The sequence below is a fragment of the Micrasema longulum genome, unplaced genomic scaffold (genome assembly GCF_059751315.1).
Source record: "Micrasema longulum isolate JH-2025_06_02 unplaced genomic scaffold, ASM5975131v1 h1tg000361l, whole genome shotgun sequence".
Classification (NCBI taxonomy): Eukaryota; Metazoa; Arthropoda; class Insecta; order Trichoptera; family Brachycentridae; genus Micrasema; species Micrasema longulum.
Window position 1 is genome coordinate 516587 of NW_028277563.1, and position 21525 is coordinate 538111.

Consider the following 21525-nt stretch of genomic DNA (forward strand, 5'->3'; position numbering starts at 1 on the left):
AAGAGGTCACCTCTAATACCGATTTTAGTTAATTTTTTTAATAGTAATTTGTGATCGATTCGGTCGAAGCATTTACTGTAATCGGTGTAAATAACGTCTACCTGATGACCACCGTCCATTGAATCAGTAAGGTAATCATTAAGTAAGATTAAATTTGAAACAGTAGATCTCCCTTTTAGAAAGCCATGTTGAGATGGACTCAGTGTGTTTTTAATGGCGGAATATAGTTGGTTATAGATTATTCTTTCAAATACTTTAGACACTATACACAGTTTAGAAATTGGTCTATAATTGGCAATATCGGTTTTAGGCCCTTTCTTGTGGACTGGTGTTATAAAAGCGGGTTTCCAAATATGTGGGATTGTGCATTTTTTGAGAGATCTTTTGAATAGCAAAGTGATTGGTACACATATAGTACTAGCAGAATTTATGAGAAAACATGCGGGAAGGTGATCAGGTCCAGCTGATTTTGATGTATCTAGCTTCAAGAGTAGATTTTTTACATAGTCTGTGGTAATCACCATGGAATTAATATCTGAGGTATACACATGAGACGAGGTAGATGAGAGATTAGTGGAATTTCTCGATTGGATACTAGCTGGATTTAGAAAAGTGGAGTAAAAATATTTAGAAAATGCGTTGCAAATTTCAATACCAGTGTTTACTCGCATATTACCTAATACAAGACTATTAGGAATACAGTTAGATTTGGATTTGGACTTCACATACGACCAGAAATTTTTAGGTGAGTCCTCGATGGACTTTTCCACGAAGGCAATGTAAGAATCGTGACAATCCTTTTCAAGATGTTTGATTCTATCACGTAATAATTTAAAAGTTATTAGATTGGAGTGATTGCCGTAAGTCTTATATTTTCTTAAGTATTTATCCTTTTCTTTAATTGCTTTTACTAGCGCGGGGGAGTACCATATAGGATATGAACTGTTCAAAGTCTTAACAGCGGGTACAAATTTATTTCTCAGATTTGTAAAAGTATTGTAAAAAAAGTTTACGGATTCGTCAAATGATCTAATTGAGAATTCAGTATGCCAGTCGATGTCAGAGATTGTACTATTTATTGAATCAAAGTTTGCTTTATTAAACAAATATTTAGTTAGCGGTGCAGGCTTCAGGTAAGTAAGTTCAATAAATTGAGCATTAATGAAGAGAGCATTATGATGCGGGTCAATAGGTACCAATGGGTCCATACATTCACTAACATTAACAATGTCATTAGAAATTACCAAATCTAGGATCCGTCCGTGTTTATTAAAAATTCCATTAAATTGCGACAAGTTATGTGTATTCAATTCATCGATAAGTAGGTACTCATCGTGACTTTGAGCATTAGAAGGCAAGTATGAAACATTATCAGTTGAAAGCCACTTAATACCGCTCAAGTTGAAATCACCTATTATCAAATATTTGTCAAGCGGGTTATTAGAAATTGTCATATTTAACTTAGAGAAAAAATTTATCAATTGGTCGGAAAAGGAATTGCCTGATTTTTGTTTACATAGGTATAGAACACATAAGTGTAGTTTGGTGCGCGTACGGGTACCTGCGAGATTAAGAGATAGTGTTAGCCACAGATCTTCAGCGCTGGAGTTGAATGTCGGCTGGGCAATAGCTGATATTTCTTTACGTACCGCTAGGAGAACACCGCCGCCCCGCGACTGTCCCGTTGCCGTGTAATCCCGATCGCGACGCCAAACCATATAGCGGCTGTCAAATAGTTCACTATCGGAAATGTTGTCGTTTATCCACGTTTCGGATAGAGCTATAATATCGTAACTAGATATGCTTAAATTACGTTGGAATATAGTAGTCTTAGAACGTAATCCCCTTACATTCTGGTACAGTATATTTAAGTTGGTGTTAGCCATAAGAAAGATCGTAAATATTAATTAACATAATTATGAAACAAAATAAAATAAAAACATGCGAGTATTGATTCCGAAGATTACCTGTACGTAGTTTAGGCAGAAAAAAATAAATGTAATGTGTTAGAGCGGGCGAGCGGATATAATTTGCAATAAATGTGCGAATAAAAGAGACATAAAGATGTAGATACTTGCGTTGTAGATAAATAAAGTTAAATTGTAAGTAAACATATGAGTATATAATAATATAATAAAGCGAGCGTTTGCTTTCGAAAACAGGGGTTACTAACACATTCAAAACAATCATTGACAGTAATGCGAGTACATAAAAAATACATAAGGAAAGTGCGAGCGATATAAATAATAATAAACATATTAAACGAACTTGTTTAAATCGGTCTCAGTGTTTATAATGTGGACACTCGAAGTATCATTCAATCTTGCATGAATTTTGCCATATTTTACCCAAATATACTTATATCCCTTTTCATCCTTCAACTTGGTTTTGGTCATCGTAAGGAGTTTCTTGGTCAACGGAGTCAGATGGTCGTTTATATATATTCGATTGGTCGAATGGAAGCCTAAATCGTTAGCTGATAAGTTTTTCATGGCGCGAGCGGCTGATGTGAAATCTTCCTTTAAATATCGATTAATAAAACTCACTATTATTGACTTCTCTTTAGAGTTATGAACCGGTACCCGTGATATATAATTTATTTGGGATTTAGGAAAAGTGTAGTCCACCTTTCGACTGATGCTGTCTAATATAGTGAATAGATTTTCGTCCTTTTTCTGTGGTACACCCTTTATTTCAATGTTGCTTAGTCTAGACCATTGATCTTTGACAGCCATCTCTGACTTAAGTCGATTCACGTCGTTTTGGACGCTCTTGACTGCTACCTTGATTTCATCTATCTCTAGACATTTTTTTTCCATAGCTGTGATTCTTGTTGTGCAGTCAGTTAGTTTATTGCTGTTAAATTCGCAGGATGCTCTTAGATCCGCTAACTCACTTTTAATAAATTTGACATCTTCTATCAGAGTGGAGAGACCCGCCAGTTGACTTTTAGTATCAAGGATTTTACTTAAAATCATATCAAGTGATACCAAGCTGGCTGGGGATTTAGCTAACGTGGATTTTTCGTAGAGCCTCTGGCTCGCAAACTCTTGGTTTGCAATCCCTGGTTTCACCGCGTTATCAGCCGTGTCTTGAGAAATCTGTATGCATAGAGTGCATTTCAGCGCCCGGCGTCTGTCAGCAGTGAGGCGTTTCGATGGTCCCTCAGGTAAACCGCCACACTTGTAATGGAGTGACCCTTTACACTCGCAGCACGTAAATGAATTGTTCGCAGTGATTAGCTCAGGGCACACGATGCATTTATTAGACATTTTGTACTCTACCCACAATCAAATTATAATTAGTTTAATAGTTGTTTACCGATTAATTGCACTGAAAAAAGATTTATATTTTATACACTGTAACAGGACACGCACTGAATTCAATTTGGTTTAAGTTATGAGGCACAAAATAACTTATTTAATGGTTAAAATGTTTTTTCTCTAATACGGATAAAACAATGATCACTATGGTTCTATGTTGAGTTTATGAATGAAAATGATCTGGAATGTGATCCTGCTTATGCCTTACAACATCAATTTAAGTAACCGCTTCAATTTATGCTAATAACAAATCAAGTGTACTTCAATACGATCTCTTCTTTCGATTTTCAATTTTAAAGACTCAGATTTTGTTAGACGTTTGACATTTGTATAGTTTGTTTTGTTTTGTTACTAATGCGATTAACGTGCTTATATTATTCATTTTTGGTTATTTATTAACTATCACTTCCTATTTAATATTTTAACCTGCTTAAACTAACTGGGAGAATAAAAATAATAGATTTATTGAATTTATTTAAGATTGTCAACTTTACGTGGGACTGCCCAAAACTTTTAGCACTCATTAACTTCAAGGTACCCGGACGAATGACCGAATCTCATTTCAGTTGCAACAATTTGCAAAAATTAATAATACACTCGTATAATGCTATTCTAAATCAACTCCATGTTCTCTGCCTTCTCAACTATTCTGACGTTGCTGATATTTTTAACATAAAATATATAAATCAACTCCAGTTAATTATTTCAAAGATGGTAAACGGCAACTTACATTTGTTTGGCTATAGTTACGTACTTAAAAAAAATTATTTTTAATTTTATTTTTGCTCTCCATTAAAATTTGTTTTATCTACTTTTTGCATATTTTTGTAAGAATTTATGTGTTTTTTGGGTTGCTTGTTTAAATTTTTTATTTAAAAGCATTTTTTTCTCTTTAACTTGGTTAAATTATTATTTTTTTTTCAATATAACTTTGATTTAAGATATACCTACATGTGCTTTTTTTATTAAATTTTTTTAACTTTTAATTTTTATTTATCCTGAATAATTTATTTTCCTCACAATATGTTTGCGTGATCATTGTATGAAAAAATTGCGAATAATATGTACATTGTACATGAATACTTTTTATGCTATTATTTTGTTTTCGTTTATCTGCTGTACCTATATATTTTGAAGTGGTGAATACACAATATGTATTTTTCGTAAAAGAAAAGACACTACGTGCCGTTTATATGTATAAATAAATAAATATTTGCACTTAAACATACGCACACAGCTTGTTTATAAATGTTCGCTTAAATGATGCATGGTTAAAAAATAAATGATGGAATTTACTTAGTAACAGTGGCGAATGGTGATTTTATTTACAGGTAAGCTATAAAAAATACCATTTATTTGTACCTACATAGGAGGTGCATAATATAATGTAAGTAATATATACTATAAATTGATATTTTTCTGTGGTTCTGTGTGATACAACAACTCTCATCCATGGAATCAACTTCACGCTCAGCCACCGTACGGGCTGGGCGTGAAATATAGTTCCTCCCCAACCGTAGCTTATAATCTTATAATAAATCTGAAAATAAGTTGTTATATGTTAGAAAACAATGAGTTTATGTTTATAAATCATTAGTGTGTAGTAGTGTAGTCATGTTTCAACAAACAGTGGAAAAAAGAAGACTATTTATTTAATAGCATTGTTTTATACTTTATTCTTAACAAAATATGTGACAAATAGTGAACAATGGAAACTTACAAAAATAGTGCGTCTGTAACCTTAAAATCATAAAATTTTACATGAATCCTTTAAAACCGTTTAAGAATGCATCAGTTTTTGACGCGAAAGTACCTAAATTTTGCTATTTAGAACACTACACCCATAATTAAAAAATTACAACAGTGCTACTAAAAGTGAACTGACATTTATTGATAAATACATAATATTTCAAATATCTGCCTTCTAATAATATACAAAATTATAAATCAAACCGCTTATACACGCGTTTGTGTAATATTCATGTAAAGAAGTGAATTTGAACAGGAATGTTGCGTCTCATAAAACGAAATAATACGGACCAAAATGGACACCAAGTCGTTGGAACAATAGGCGTAATCCTGGGGTCTACACACGTGCGTTTCCAGAAATTCTCCAGCAGCCTAGTGGACCACATGGTGACGATAAACCTACTGTCTACAAAAGATTCTCTTCGGACATCTGTCTCCCTTTGTTAACCATGGAGTTGATACAGTGCTTTATTTATTTAGTTTTTTATTGCTTACTTCTTGGTATGAACACTTGACCAATTTACTACTATACTCTATTTTTTATAAATTTATTGATATTGTTTTAACTTTGCTGGAATTCCTCTCATCCATGCGCTTTGTAGCTGCACGATGATTGGTTATCTAGCTTTCATATTTCAACTTTAAAATACCTTAATTTTGTAAACGGGGTCTAGAATTCCAATCGTCTATGCGCTTAGTAGCAGCAAGGCGTGTTGTAATCTTACTCCTTTTTACTATTCATATTATTATTATTTTGTAATACACTAAATTTATTTGTCAATTTTTAAAATGTGTAAATGGGGGCTAAATTTCTAACTGTCTATGCGCTCTGTAGCTGCAAGACGTCCTGTAATCTAGCTCCTATCTATTATAATTTTTGATTGATCTTAATTGAAAACGAGGAACTAGAATCCCAACCGTCCATGCGCTCTGTAGCTGCAAGACGTACTGGGATATTTATTAATTGTACAGCGCCCTTGAGGTGATTTTCACAAAAATGGCGCTTTATAAATTATCCAACTATATATATATATATATATAATCAACTCAAACGATGTAACTTCGTGTTATATTATATTATATATAAATATTTATACTATCCATTACTTTAATATATAATTCATTAAAAAAAATAAAAAAATACCACTTTGAATCCAGTCGATATTAGGTATTCAATTGAAATGTCAACTGGCCGCATTGTTCTAGTAATTATTAAAAGTGCAAAAAACGGCCGCGTGGAGCGATTTATGTCCTGGAATATGAAGCATGAAAGTAATTATGGTCATATGTCAAAAGTACCATCTCAAAGAAAAATAGTCCTTAAGAAACAATGTTTGAAATACTGTTTTCCAAATTAAGAATCTTCAAATAATTTGTTTAACCAGCAAGTTAAATCTAAGAGAAAAAACCCGCACTGGGGTTAATACATTCAAAATATAGTATACTTATTTGTATGAAAAAATAAACTGAAATAATCGGCTAGTTTCTTGGCTCACCGCAGGCGCTGGGCGCGCTTCATTATAATTTATATTTAAATTAGGATAAAAATACAAACGGTGGAAATGATTTAAAATAAATGTTGATGATTTATTTGTTTTTCTGTAAATAAAGTTACAATGAAAAATTATTATGGTTAGTCAAATATAATGGTAAGCTGCGCATAATCGTTTCTATACACGGTTCGCCCCTGCTAAGTAGGTATATTAATTTATTATAGGTATATAGTAAATGTTTTTACATGTAAAGTTTTTTATACCGGATGTAAATAAGTTAGGCCGAGTATAATTATTCATTAGTATACGCTTGGTATATGGAAATCTAACAAGAAAAGCCAATAAAATTATTTAAGATACTTCATTCTCTTTGAATATGACATAGAAAAAACGAAACAATGTTAATATACGAATAAATAACCAATTAAAGGTTTAAATAGTAAATTTAATTACAAAAGTGGCGGTATATAAGTTATCCGTAAAAACAAAAATAGTAAAAAGCAAATTATTGTTTACATTATTGAGGATGTTTTTTTTTCCGAAATGCATAATGTTAAATGGGCTGTGGTCCTGTGGACTGACAGATCAAAGGTCCGAGGGGTCCCCCAGAATAGAAATATTAACTGATTGAAAGATACCTTAAAGAAGGGAATATGGAAGTCTAGGCATTTGCAGGGCTTATAACCCGTCATTGACTGATTTAAGTGACCACTTTACACACTGTAACATTCACCATTTTGCCTATGTTTGAACATCCAAATTTCTTCAATTCTTCCATTTGTTGATTTGAGTGAAGTGAAAGGTCATATGCCCTGTAAACGCCTAGACTCCCATATTCCTTTCTTTAAGGTATTCTCCATCCCTGTTGTAATTTGTTAATCTCAATGACTCCCGAGTGGGTGAAATTCAGTCTTTTGTCTACAAACATTTGGACAAACTCAAATATTGTAATAAAACCAAAAGGTCCAAGATCGGGTTGTGGTTCCGTGGCTAGTGTCTCGGACTCACGGACCGAAGGTCCGTAGTTCGAATCCCACTCTACCCCAACTTGATTCCACTTTCTTAAAGTGAGTTATTTACAACTCGTTGAAAATGGCCCTCGAAATTAAATATTTGGGTAAATCATAAAAACGCAAATATTTCTTTTTTTTCTATAAAAAAAAAAGTTGGAAAATCGGGAATTTTTTTTTTTTTAGGCGTTGCCTAGTATGTGAAATAATTTAGTCAGATGAATCTCTTCACAACAATAAAAGTTTGAGCTCTTTAATTACACTTTAATCAACAAATAGAAGAATAGAAGAAATACGGATGTTTAAAGATAGGCAAAATGGTGAATGTTACACAGTGTGCAAAATGGCCACTTAAACCAGCCAATGACAGGTCATAAGCCCTGTAAATGCCTCGACTTCCGTATTCCCTTTTTACGATATTCTCCATCCCTGTTGTAATTTGTTGATCTCTCCCTCTAATGACTCCCGAGGGGGTGAAACCCAGTCTTTTGTGTACAAAAATTTGGACAAACTCAAATATTGTGATTGAAAGATAGTTAATTCAATTGGATTTTTAAAAGAATAACTGATGTAAAGAATTCAACAGGATTATTAAATATACGTTATAAGAGGCTTTTTAAAAATTGATTTGGATCTAATAAACCAATTTTTGTATTTTAAATAGAATCTGAAATAATATTTTTGTGTAAAATAAGGTGAGTGAATCGAGATCTAAATAAAAAAGAAAAACCACGTTGAGAAATGGCCTACTATTTGAATAACAAAAAAGGATATATTTTTTAAAAAATTTGGGATAGATTGGTCTATAATTTCTGATTTGAACATTTAAACTTACCTATCGTAACAAAAAGAATCGCTGAGACCTTGACGAATAAAGTAAAAAACAGGTGTTTACTTTTTACAAACTAACTTCGAGGATTTAAAACAAACAAAAAAAATATATACGAGAAACTCAAATATTGAGAATGCTTCAATTAAGAGTAATTAGTTTATTTGAGAATAATATTCAAGAATAAAAAATATATCAGCTAGGTAAAAGCAATATTTTTCTATGGATTTTTAATAACCAGATAAACTTTTCCGAAAAAACTCGTGGTTATCAAAATGTAGTACGATAGTAATATCTCCCCCTTTTCAGTACCTTAACAAAATAGTAAAAGAGATAAAATATATATTTGCTTGGCTATGGATTTGTTTTTGTTTTTTCTAAACGCGGTGAGGATAAATAATCTAATCTCCATATTTTCCAAAACACAAATGAACCTTTCACTTTTAATACGTAGTACATAAAGTTCTATGACAGTAAAAGGAAACCCCATTAGTATAATAGACAATAAAAACGAACATGCTAGTTATATCGCGACAATGTCGGTGCGTATGTAGTGAAGCTTCCGCCACACGAACCTTGTCCGAAGTGAGACGAGCACGAGAGTGCGGAGGGCCACTTCGCGCTACTTCGGTTCGCGTCGGGCTAGTATTACTCTGCAAGTACTTCGGCGGAGAATTTCGACTGAGAGTGTAGAGGTATAGAAGTGATTTGAGACTCACCATTCGTATTGAGCTCGGTAGCAGCCCGGCCGTAGTCCCGAAAGTGTATGGTGCCGCCCGCGGTGCTGGCCGAGCTCGTGCTCTGGCGGCTGTTGCGATGTCCCGCGAGCCCCGCCAAGCCCGCGCTCGAGCGCCGCTTGCTGGAGCCACCCGATTGGTAGCCGCTGGAAGCCGTGTCGCAGCTGACACTGACCGCCTTGTGCGGGCTGGCCCCCGGAGGCTCGTCCGCTGCGGGGCTCGGCGCTCGCACCTGGCCGAGCGTCAGGCCCAGGTCACCGTCGCTAGGGTGGAGGTGGTGGTGCGAGTGGTGGGCGGCGTGCGACGTATGCTGCAGATGCACGGCGTTCAGGAGGATGTTGGAGCTGGTGCGCGACAGCGCTTTGCGCTGCCGGATGGCTTCCTTATAAATTCGGCAGTACATGGTGACCATCACGACACCGGGGATCCAGAACGAGATACACGACGATATGATGGCGTACACTTTGTTCACTACGAACACGCAGATGTTGGGATTGGCGTCCCTGAATTCCTGGTGCTCCTCGGTCGTGTACCATCCGAGAAATATCGGCGTGAAGCTGATGAGGGCGGGCAAGAGCCACACGTTAGCCAACATGAAGCACACGGTTCTGTGAGTCATCGTGATCGGATACTCCAACGGTCTCACTATGGCGTAGTAGCGGTCCACGGAAATACAACACAAGTGAAGAATGGAGGCCGTGGAGAAATACACGTCTAAGGAGTTCCACACGTCGCACATGAAATAACCGAACATCCACTTGCCCTGCGTCAGCTCGACACTCGCGTTAAACGTCATCGCGCACAGAGCCACCAGCATGTCCGCCATGGCGAGACTGACCACGTAATAGTTGGTGATCACCCTCAGCTTCCGGTGACGGTGCACGGAGATGATGACCAGGGCGTTGCCGAGCACGGCGCTGATGATGATGGTGCCGAAGATGAAGCCCTTGAGCAGCAGCGCCAGCAGGTCAGGCCACGCGGGCGCCAGCGCCTCCGCGCCCCCCGGCAGGGGCAGGGGCGGGGGCGCGGGGCTATTGGGCGCGCGCCCCGCCGAGCGGAACTCGTAGCCTGAGGGCGGCAGCAGTGAGCTGCTGGGCGCGGCGGGGAAGGGCGGTGGCGCGGGCGGGGAGGGCGCAGGAAACTGCGTCAGTAGGTGCACGAGCATGACCCGGCCTACCTGTGAGGAGACTGCGCCCCCTGAGCCGACCCGTTTGACCAGACGGCTGATTTGCTTGTTGCCATGTTCTCACTTTTTCGGGTATATCTTCACGCCGCCCTGGAAAAATGTACTTTATTCATTTGTTGTATTATTAACCTTTTATTTAATCTCCAAAAAAATAAGTTTAGAACTTTTAGGTATAAGTTGTATCTCATTTTTACTGTAACATTATTATTTATTATAACACACGATGAAACGTTTTTTAGCAAAACAAATGGTTTTTTTTAATCCGATCAATTTATCTTGTTTGAAATGGTAAGTTTCTAAAACAATATTTTATAAAATACGTTTTTTACCTAATTAATCAAAATATATAAAAAAAACAATGTTTGTTAGTGTGTTTTCGATAGACAAGATAAATACTGGCCCAATTTACGTACGGTTTTTATCTAAATGATGGGTTTTGCCATGGGTATATTTATAACTTTTGAAATCGTTAATCTGTTCTACAGAAAAATGTTACGAGCGTAAATTTTTTATTCATCATATACCAAGGCTGCATTTGAGGAGAATGTTAATACTAAAAAATGGAGTGGATGTTTTATTAGAAAAAAGGTTTTATTTTAATGTTTACAAACAACATTCGTTTTGGCTCCCAATGAGATGTTCTCCTTGAATTCTTTACAATTTCTACCTATTTGTTTCTTCTCACTGAATTTTTAGTAATACTTGAAAATTGTATTCCTACATGAAGTGCACTCCTGTTAGTAAGAAGAGCAGAGTTTGATAATTGAAAAAAGAATTTAGATTTATTTCAACAGAGAGGGAAAAAGTTTTCGAGAAGAAATTTGGAAGTCTAGGCATTTACAGGGCTTATGACCTGTCATTGGCTGGTTTAAGTGGCCACTTTACACACTGTGTAACATTCACCATTCTGCCCATGTTTGAACATCCACATTTCCTCAACTCTTCCATCTGTTGACTTTTGTGAAGTGAAAGAGCTGAAACCTTTATCACGTGGGTGAGATTCATCCGGCTGAACCAAATCACCTACTAGGCAACGCCTGGAAACAATTTTCCAATTTTTATACTTCTTCTTTTACCAGGTAGTAATTCAACAATGTTTGATTATGTCCAAATGCTTGCAGACTGGCTGGATATGCTTGCAGACTGGCTGGATTTCCTCCCTTCCAAATTTCTTCTCGAAAACTTTTTCCCTCTCTGTTGAAATAAATCTAAATATGAACAACTCCCTAGGGAGGAAATCCAGCCAGTCTGCAAGCATTTGGACATAATCAAACATTGTTGAAAAAAGAATTCTTTATATAAAAATCAATTATTTCAAGTTTTGGAATTTAATCATAAACAAGTACCTAGGTACCTACTTACCTATGAAAAGTTTAATCACATTTTTAATCATTATAAAGTCAAGTTTTTTAAGTATAAATAATAGTGTTTAATCTTAAGAGGAAACGCGGTCTGACTTTTCTTCATAGAAATGTATTCCCGTAATTTTTCCTTAGATTATTGACTAAAACAGTGATTTATTTACAAACTTTACTATTGGCGTGTCCCAGATTTTTAATTTATTTTATAAACTGTTTACTATGGCAACTAAAAAACCATCCTAAATTGGTAAAAATGCCCAGTTTTATCCGCTGTCTTGGGGCGCATGGTATACAAGTATGATAACTATTTTAGAAAAATGCAAGACGCACCAATACAAAAATGCTTACTCTGATATTTTGTTTAAGAAAATAACAATATCAGTTGAGTTTTGAGGTTTGGAAAACGGGATAGCAAAACGTCGATTTCGTCAATTTTAGTTAGGCGTAAAAAGTCCGACATGCAGTTGTTTTTTCGTACAGTATCGGGGAGGCATCTGCAAGACAGTGACCGAAAAACAATCTTCAAATACCTCTTTATCGGAAATTTCTCTCACCGCATATGCTCACAATTAATGTCAGTTCATTGAATCTATTGTAAATACGACTATTTTCGTATACTCTAATCTAGCAAAAGCACAACAATGCCGCGCCGGGGACAGGGAGTTATCAATAATAGTACACTATAATGTAACTCATAATTCGCCTTATTTTCAGTTTCAGTTTACAAAAAAAAACATATGTTACAGGGCTTCCATTTAAATATAGTTATTTAATAATTGGCTCGAAGGAAAATATGGTACAGTGCACATTTCATTGTTTTTCAAAGTTTGTAATCATTCAAAGTTAATTTATCGTTTCTACCATTGTCATAGTTTAAATAGTTATATTATTTTTACGTAAAATTTCAAAAATATTTTTGATAAACATGTATGTAATGGTTATTTTTTTAAAATAAATATTTGCGTTTTTATGATTTACCCAAATATTCAATTTTGAGGGCCATTTTCAACGAGTTGTAAATAACTCACTATTATAAAATGGGAATCGAGTTGGGGTAGAGTGGGATTTGAACCACGGACCTTTGGTCCGTGAGTCCAAGACACTAGCCACATGACCACAACCCGATTTTAAGAATGCATTTTTTTTTATTTTTTTTTATTTGACTTTTTCGTTTTTCTTATATATTAAGACATGGTACATTTAATTTACTGCCAAGGTTTTTCCCTGCGACGGTGATGATATTCGATCTTTTTTCTGCGTCCACTGTTTAAATCCCATTGTTAAATTTCATATATTAACTGACTAATTTTGTTCCTGGTTTGATATTTTTTATTCTTTTCCAAAGTTTATTGCCGTTGCCTTCTGTTGATTTTATATAATTTTGGTAGTATTGTTTTTATGATTTCCTTATTTCGTTTCTTAAATTTTTTTGTAAATTTTTTTGATCGGCTACAGGTTGATTTTTTTTTTTTTGATCGTTTGTTTATAAACTTGATTTTTACTTTTTTAAATACGTTTTAGCTAACCCGCTTTTACTAACGTTGTGAACTTTTTACCTTGGTTTTTGTGTTTTTTTTTTATTATTTTGTTTTGGATAATGTCTTGTTACTGTTTTAAACTACTAATTTATATATTTTTTGCCAGGAGATTTTTTTAAATTTGACGTTATCTGTTATTTCTAAGGTGTATTTTCTTTTCTTTTAACAGGTATATATTTATTGAGATAGAGTGCTCTGTGATCACTGAGTGGAGTGTTTTTGTAATAAATGGAATATTTAAATTAAATAATATTTGTTAATACGTGATCAATGATCGTTTTGTCCACTCTATGATTCAATCTTGTATTTTTTTCAATTAGAATTTCATTAAAAATTACTATTCAAGTTTAGTTTTTCCTTAACTATTCAAGTTTTTCTATGTATATACACAGCTAGTCCTCTTCTACTACTGGTGAATTTGCGCTGTAATTGGTCGATGATGGACCGCAGTAGAACAAAGTATTACATCGGGTAACTCGACCAGGCACTTGCACATTAATAAAATAAATGAGTTCACAGCAGTCGAACATTGATGTTATTATTTTAAATAAAAAAAGCAAGTCATTTAATTTTTGTTTGTTTTCTAATGTTTGGATATTTAAATAATCATTTAGGTGTGTATAATTTATGTATTCAATCGGTATGTCTATTAAGTTAAAAATTGATAAAACGCAAAATTTAATGCTGGACTCTTTTGATGTCTTTGACATGAACTCTGTACTACAGTAACCATATAACTGAGTTATACTCGAGTTGTCTTCGCACTAGGGCAATATACAATGTTTTCATTTTTTTTATAGACTCAAAATCTTGTATTGCTCGCAGCAAAAATCCCAAGGTTCTCATGCTCTTATTTGTAATGTTTTGTATATCTATATTTATATAAAAAACAATGTTCGAATGGTTGTCCTCGATGGACTGAATAACAACCGGACAGATTTACGTGCGGTTTTCAGATAAATGTACATCTTTGCCGCGAGAAGGTTTATAGCTCATAAAATCTTCAATTTATTGAGTACAAAAAAAGAAACGAGCGTTAATGTTTTTTTTATCCATCACCAGGTTTGCATTCGCCGAGAATGCGTGTACATAAAAAAATGGATGGATGTTATTTTTTTGTCTACAAAAAGCATGTTTTTGGATTTTTACAGACAACATTCGTTTTTTTTTTATGGATCCCAATGAGATTATTACATTGAATTCCTTATAATTTATACTCATTTATTTCTTATTACCGATTTTTTTGGTTATACTAAGATAATATAAACTGAAATTCTATACATTTTTTAAAATAGCATTTCTGACTAAAGTGCATCCCTAAACAGAGTTTGACATTTGCTAAAAAAAATTATTATTTAATGTTTTGGAATTCAAACATAATAAACAAGTACTTAGGTACCTACTTAAATTAAACTTTTAAATATCTATTATTTTAGATTTGGAATTCAATCATAAGCAAGTACCTATTTACCGATGAAAAGTTATAACTTTTTTTTAATGTTTATTCCAAACGGTTTTTACTTATGATTTTTAAGTAAAGTTTTGTAGGTATACTTAAAAATTTAACCTTAAGAGGAAACGCGGTCCGACTTTTCTTCATACAAACGGATTCACGTATTTTCTCTTTGAATTATGGCATAATAGAAATGTTTTTTTTCTTCATTAACAACAACAACAACAAACTATCACGCCGTTTCCCCATAAAAGTAGGGAGAGAGAGAGGATAGAACGCCACATTACTCTATCTTTGCATTCAGATCTTGCTTCCCATACATTCATAGATCTTCTTATGCACGCGCGCCGATTATTCCGACTTTTACCATTTCCACCTTCGAGTATTTGTTGGATATGGTCATGCCATGTCTTTCTCGGTCTTCCTCTATTTTAGCATCCATAAACATTCGCATTGTAAATATTTTATTTGTCATTATATATATTACATATCTAATATTACATATCTAATTTGGACTAAATACAATAATTGATATTAAAATTTCAATTGTGTTCAATTAATCTATTTAGCAAAAACTCAAATCCAGCAATATCAAAGCATTGTCGGGTTCAGCTCGTGTTTTATAAAACTCAGTTCTTCATCAAATAGAATATTCAAGATATCTCTGCGACTTTTTCCAATAGTGAAGAATTTATTGTATACGTGAAAACGATGGGATTCTTGTTGCCGCAGAATTTCATAATTTTGCATTTTTCAACATTAAAAACTAAATTTTTTTTTCACACCAATTAAACAAATTATTAATTTTTGATTGTAGAGTTTCACAATGAATAATGTCCGTTATTTTAAAAAAAATAATAATATCGTCCACAAAAAGCGAAAATTCGACATCACGAAAACGGGGTGTAATATCATTTACAAGAATTAGAAACAGAACAGGCCCAAAATAACTGCCTTGTGGGAGACCACAGGAGGCAGAAAAACAGTCTGATTTTATATTTTTAATCTTTACATATAGAGACCTGTCAGATTGGTATCCTAGAAACCAATCGAGGATAGCTCCGCGAAAATCCAAACCATACAATTTACTAAGCAATATTTTGTGAGAGACTTTGTCAAACGCCTTAGTTAAATCGGTATATATTCTGATATGTAATAAAAGTAAAATATTAGGTTTTGTAGCAGTTGACCGTTTAAAAAACCGTGTTGCAAACTGTTTATTAAACGAGTATTTGAGACATCACGTTGAATTTGATCAAGTATGAGTGACTCAAAAAGTTTGGATATAACTGATTGGATACATATGGGATAGTAGTTGTTGATCTCTGAATCGTTCTCCTTCCTCAATATTAGAGTTATACCTAGCTTGATTTTCATTTGGAGGGGCAACATCCCATTGGTAATAGTTTATCAAAAAAGATAGTGAAAGGTTTAATTATTACTGAGGCACATTTTTTGAGAAAAATAGGCGAAACATTATCAGGACCTGCTGATTTATTTTCATCTAAAGAAAGTAGCCTCTTCTTGCAAGACAAAATACTAATATGACATTTTGAAAGCGTAATTGTTTTCTCAAAAGTAAAATTTGTAATCTTATCATCTGGAATAGATTCATCATCATTGGATTGTTAACGCGAGTTAAACGCGAAATGTTCGAAACTTTTTACCTAAGATTTAAAACATATCTTGGAAAGCATTTTACATTCGTTTCTTGTTTTGGAAAATTGCTGATAATCATTAATGCTGCGAGTTTGCTTTAATTTTTTGTGTAGTATTTTTTTGAATTGAGTTAAATTTTGAGCTCAGCGGTAAACCATTTTGGATAGTTTTTTTAAGTTGAAACTTGGGGACAATTTAATCTAAGAATTAAAAATTATTCCATACATGTGGCAAATGGGTATTTCTGTATTATCATTATTTTAAAAAGTCCAGTCTTTTTTAGAAAGTTGATGTATAATTTAATCTTAATCAGCCTTTTTGTAATTGAAAAAAATATCAGGGTGCTTCGAACAGGTTTCGTGTAAATTGAATATCGATAATTGACAAGATCGGATCAACGCACTTTTTAACACTTAGGTCAGCACAATTTGACTTACTTAATCCAGCAATTTGTTTTAAACATAAAATTATGTTGATAAAAATTGAAAAATTGAAAAAATCATTAATATCCTGTATTAATCTTGCCCTATTGTTCTCATTTTCATTATGAATAAAGCCACTCTCACTTTTTTCCCAGGACAAGTTAGGAAGATTATGGTCACCAAATATAATGTTAGGGTATTTTTAACTCAAAAACTCGATGTCTTCACAATGCCTCTGATAGTTTTCTTAATCTGTAAATGGTGATTAATCTGTAAATAAACACACAAAATTTTGATTTTTTCAAAAACTGCGCTCACTTGGACAAATATTTGTTCCGATATGAGATTACTTTTAAGGTGTGTGTGAATTAATCGACAGCAATACTCCACCACTTCTCGATTTAGTACTTATAAATGTTGAGCAATCACACCGATACATTTTATGGTTAGGGAAACCCAGATCTGAAGATTTTATAATTGGATCCAACCATGTTTTGGTAATAACAATATACATAATGTACTAATTACTAAAGTTATTTAATTTTATTTTTATTTTTATTTTATTAGGGAAATCAACAGTTCTACATACATATTTTTAGTAAACAAACAGATATAGTGTATAAACTCAGAACTAATAACAGATTTCCACATAGTATACAAAGTTAGTAAAGAATATATATATTACATATCAAATAAATACATACAATTTATACATATAAAAATGTTATTTTCAAGTACTCAATAATCAAAGATTTTTAAATATTTATTTTAAGAACATTAAGTTACTGTAAATTGGGCGGGATAAGGACAAAAATGCTTGAAGAGAGGATAAGGAGGGGGGGGGGGGAGATGTACATATTTATTATTATAATGTCTACTAAGTTACATAATACATTTTTAGTATAAATTTTAAATCTGACAGAGTGATGTTTGTATAATCTATATTTTTAAATTTTGTATTGTACATTGAAAAAGTCCTACGAAAAAAAGCATTTTTAACATACGATGTTTTACTTATTAGTACATGAAACAGGTGGTACCGTCTACAAATCCTGGCTGGCACATGTATTGTTATTAAACCAAGCAGCTCTGTACAGTCAACCATTCCTGTTACAATTTTGTAAAGCAGTAGTTGGTCCGCACACACTCTGCGGTATTGTAAAGAAATGATTCCATTTATAATAATAAAAATACGTATATACTTTTATTCCACTTTCATATACAAATTTTTACCAGTGACCGGGTTTGGACATCGTCAGTCTGGTTAATACGTATTATTATTATTTTTTACAATTATACTTTATTTTTATCTCTTATTTTTTCATGTTTTATTATTATTTATTATTAGAAAAGTCTAATGTAGTAAAGATACATATTTTTATGATTATAATTTAAACGCAGTTTCAACAAGAAATGTCAGAGAAAAAACTCAATCTACTAATTATTTATTTATAATGATTAACTTATGCATAAAACGGCGTTTTGAGAGTGATGAATATTTGTGATTATTTTTTTAATTTTATTGTTAAAAGGGTCTTATTTTTTCGTATAGAATGAAAGTAATCAAAGAAGGTTATAATTATTTCCTCGGTACTGTTTGTAAATAAAAGCAGCCCGCAAAATTTCCTAAGAAGAATAAAATAATTTTTAGCACATTTGCTTACCATCCAAGAGGTCTCGGATTCAATTCCCGACTTGGTTGACATAAAACATCGAAGTATTTAAACATGTGTTTTCACACTAGAGTTGTCAGTCCTGGAGTCCTGAACAGTTCCTGAACCGGCACCTGCATTGTAAAAGTAATCATCTTACCTTCATGTTACAAAAAATATCGAGATACGTTACGGTTGGTGCGCCAACACAGTGTCCTATGCACTATAAGGTGCGTAAAGGGAATAATGATAATCAAAGATAAGTTCCAGCGAAGATAATTTAATTTAAATGGATGTAAACTGCCATATTGGAATCAATTGCAACATTAAGAGTACCTTTATTTCTGACTTGCGAAACCCTTCATACATTCTTCATACCCTTCATAGTACAAGCGAAATTTGTCGGTGTTTTTTGTGTCATTTTGTCTAATATGAAATGCATGTTAAATAACTAAATTGTATGTTGTTATTGTCTGTATTGCATAGCGTCATTTTCATGAAAATTTTGTTGAACATGCTTCAGAGCAGTAAAGTAGAAATTAAAGATCGGTTACCAGATGAATCTAACTTATAAGTATAATAATTGGGTTATGGTCTCGTGGCTACTGTTGCGGACTTACGGATCAGAGTTTTAAGGTTCAAACCCCATTGTACCCGAACTTGATTCCCATTTTCTTTTAGTGAGTAACTTACAACTCGTAGAAAATTGAAATGTTTGGGTAAATCATAAAAACGCAAGTATTTAAAAAGAAATAAAAAATTGTACTGTCAAAAAAAATTAAAAATAACCGCACACTATTCATGGATTTCTATTTAATTTTTATTTTTTGTTAATTTTTCCCTTGAAATAATGTTATGACAAGAATATAAGTTAAAAATACAAAATACTTATACATTTTACCAATTAGCGCTTTCATCCTCTAACATGAATATTCTGACTGGTGAATATCAAAATACTATCTTGAGCAAACGTTCGATTAAAAAACAAAATAGAACGCAATTATATTTGCTCATTGGTGGTATTATTTTATCGCTTGATGTTTTGATTCGAAACAAATTATGCAAAATAATAAAAAGAATTTTTAGTAAATTATTATGTAACTTTCTATCGAAGCGTATTATGCTGTTTATGAATACAGCACGAAAAATTTGTGAGTAAAAACATAACATTTCATTCGTTATGTGATGTATTTAGTTTTTGAAAATTTTAAAAAAAAACTTGAGCCCGCTATTATACCTTAACTACAAATAAATAATACATGAAAAAAAAAAAACAAAAACGGAACATCGTGGATTCAGACACTAGGATATAATATATATGAGTTAAATGTGGGAAGTTTATTGTTTAGGAAATGCAGATTTTTATTTGAAAATATCCATTTGACCTACAAATTAATGACAGTAAAAAATATTTTTAAAAATAATCATGCCAACTTTTAAAATCTAAAAAAATCTGATTCAATCAATTGTCAATCTGATTGTTAACACAATTAGTATTGAAAATAAATAAAATACCTGGTGGTGGCACAAAAGAGACGAAATTTTAATAAAAACTTAACATACAAACGTATGAGTAAAGCTCATGTGCCGCAATAAAACATTAATTTTTGCCAAGTAATAACTTTACATTTTTTTATAAATGTTTTTCTTGACAATGACGAAGAAAAATTTATCAACATTTCATAATCAACCGAATAGTCTTATTATTTTGAATTTCATATTTTAATAAATTATTCGAAAAAATCTTACCTTGTGTAAAAAGTCATACGAAATATGTTTAATGTTCACTTTTCTATTTTTTTGAAGTATGCGAAATGTTACAAATTTAAAATGTGCGAATGCATTAAAACTGTTTTATAGGAAATGTTAAAAAATTCTTCGCAATTTGAATATAAAAAAAATCGATATCATTTATAAAAATAATAGAAAAATCTAAATATTAAATTTGCGAGAGGTTAAGAGCGCCGTTTGTCGTTTGCCGTAAAGATCGTATGAGCGTGTGCAACGCGCGGCGCGTCGTCTCCCGGGGACGTATTTCCGTCACTGGCGCTGGCGACCGGCTGGTACCGAGTGGCGCGTGGCAGCGAGCAGCGCTCGCGCTGTAGCGGCGGCGAGCCCAGTCGCGGGAAGCGCCGACACGGTCGCTCCGCGCACGCGCCGCACGCACCGCCGCAACGTCACTGATTCAATTCATAGTTTTTTGTATTTATTATCCATGTACCTGCCTCCTTTTATGGTTAATATCTTTGTAATAGGCCTAGGGATAGGCGAGTGCATGTGATAGTTGGTCCTAGAACTTACAGAACAAAAAGGAGATCTGTGGCGGGTATGTCGACCAGGTACACGGAAACACACTAACTCTAGCAAATCTGGACCGTCAATCAATGAATTGATCACTTTATAAAGTAATATTAGGTCAGTGAGGATTCTTTTATCAGAAAGTTTTAAAAGATTTGCTGAAGATAACAATTGATCATTATTGAATGAAGCAGCAGGAATGTGTGATTTAAAATTTATATATTTTAGAAGTTTCTTCTGGACCCGCTAGAATTAAGGGCACATCACCCACGCGTGGGAATTTATTTTTGTCAAAATGGTTTCAGACAACTAACACATACAATTGCAATTTTTGAACACACACTGTTTCACGTTGCACCGAGGGTCACATAGATTCTTACTTGGCAAATTAATTATTTCTAACTCAGAATGAAATTGGATTACCCTAATAATTTAAATACTTAAACCTTCGAAACTTAAATTATATGCTCGTTCTTTGTCGAGTTTTTACATTTAATTACAAAAAAACGTATATATTTTTCAAAATAAAATCATACGAAGATTCAGTTAAAAATTGACTCGTTTTCAATTTTCCTATTATAATATTCTATTTCTATTTAAGCACATAGACATTTTAAAGTAGCAACGCATTTTTAATTTTATTTTAAATGATTTATTTTACGATATACTTACACAGGTATATAGAGTGAATATCAGATCTCTAGACAGCTTTTATACTATAAAATGCAGCACTTGCTATTTCAAGTCTCAATCCCAGCTTTTTTGAAAACTCCCATTTTCCATTACACATAATTTTAGATATTTGAAACTTTCAA

The 21525-nt window shown here is 33.3% G+C and overlaps 1 protein-coding gene across 2 annotated transcripts in view; it reads right to left on the bottom strand.

The window, feature by feature from the left end:
- LOC148282218 (octopamine receptor beta-2R-like) overlaps window positions 1-20457 on the bottom strand; it is a 138767-nt gene extending 118310 nt beyond the window's left edge. The window contains exons 1-3 of one of the 2 annotated variants that reach the window (XM_088225437.1): window positions 20162-20457; window positions 18425-18546; window positions 9124-10417 (exon numbers count right to left, since the gene is read on the bottom strand). In XM_088225437.1, the coding sequence (XP_088081563.1) occupies window positions 9124-10306 (1183 nt within the window). In that variant the 5' untranslated portion in view covers window positions 10307-10417; window positions 18425-18546; window positions 20162-20457. The remainder of the gene's footprint in view (window positions 1-9123; window positions 10418-18424; window positions 18547-20161) is intronic. The other variant, XM_088225436.1, reaches the window with a different exon arrangement.
- Between the last annotated feature and the right edge of the window lie 1068 nt (window positions 20458-21525).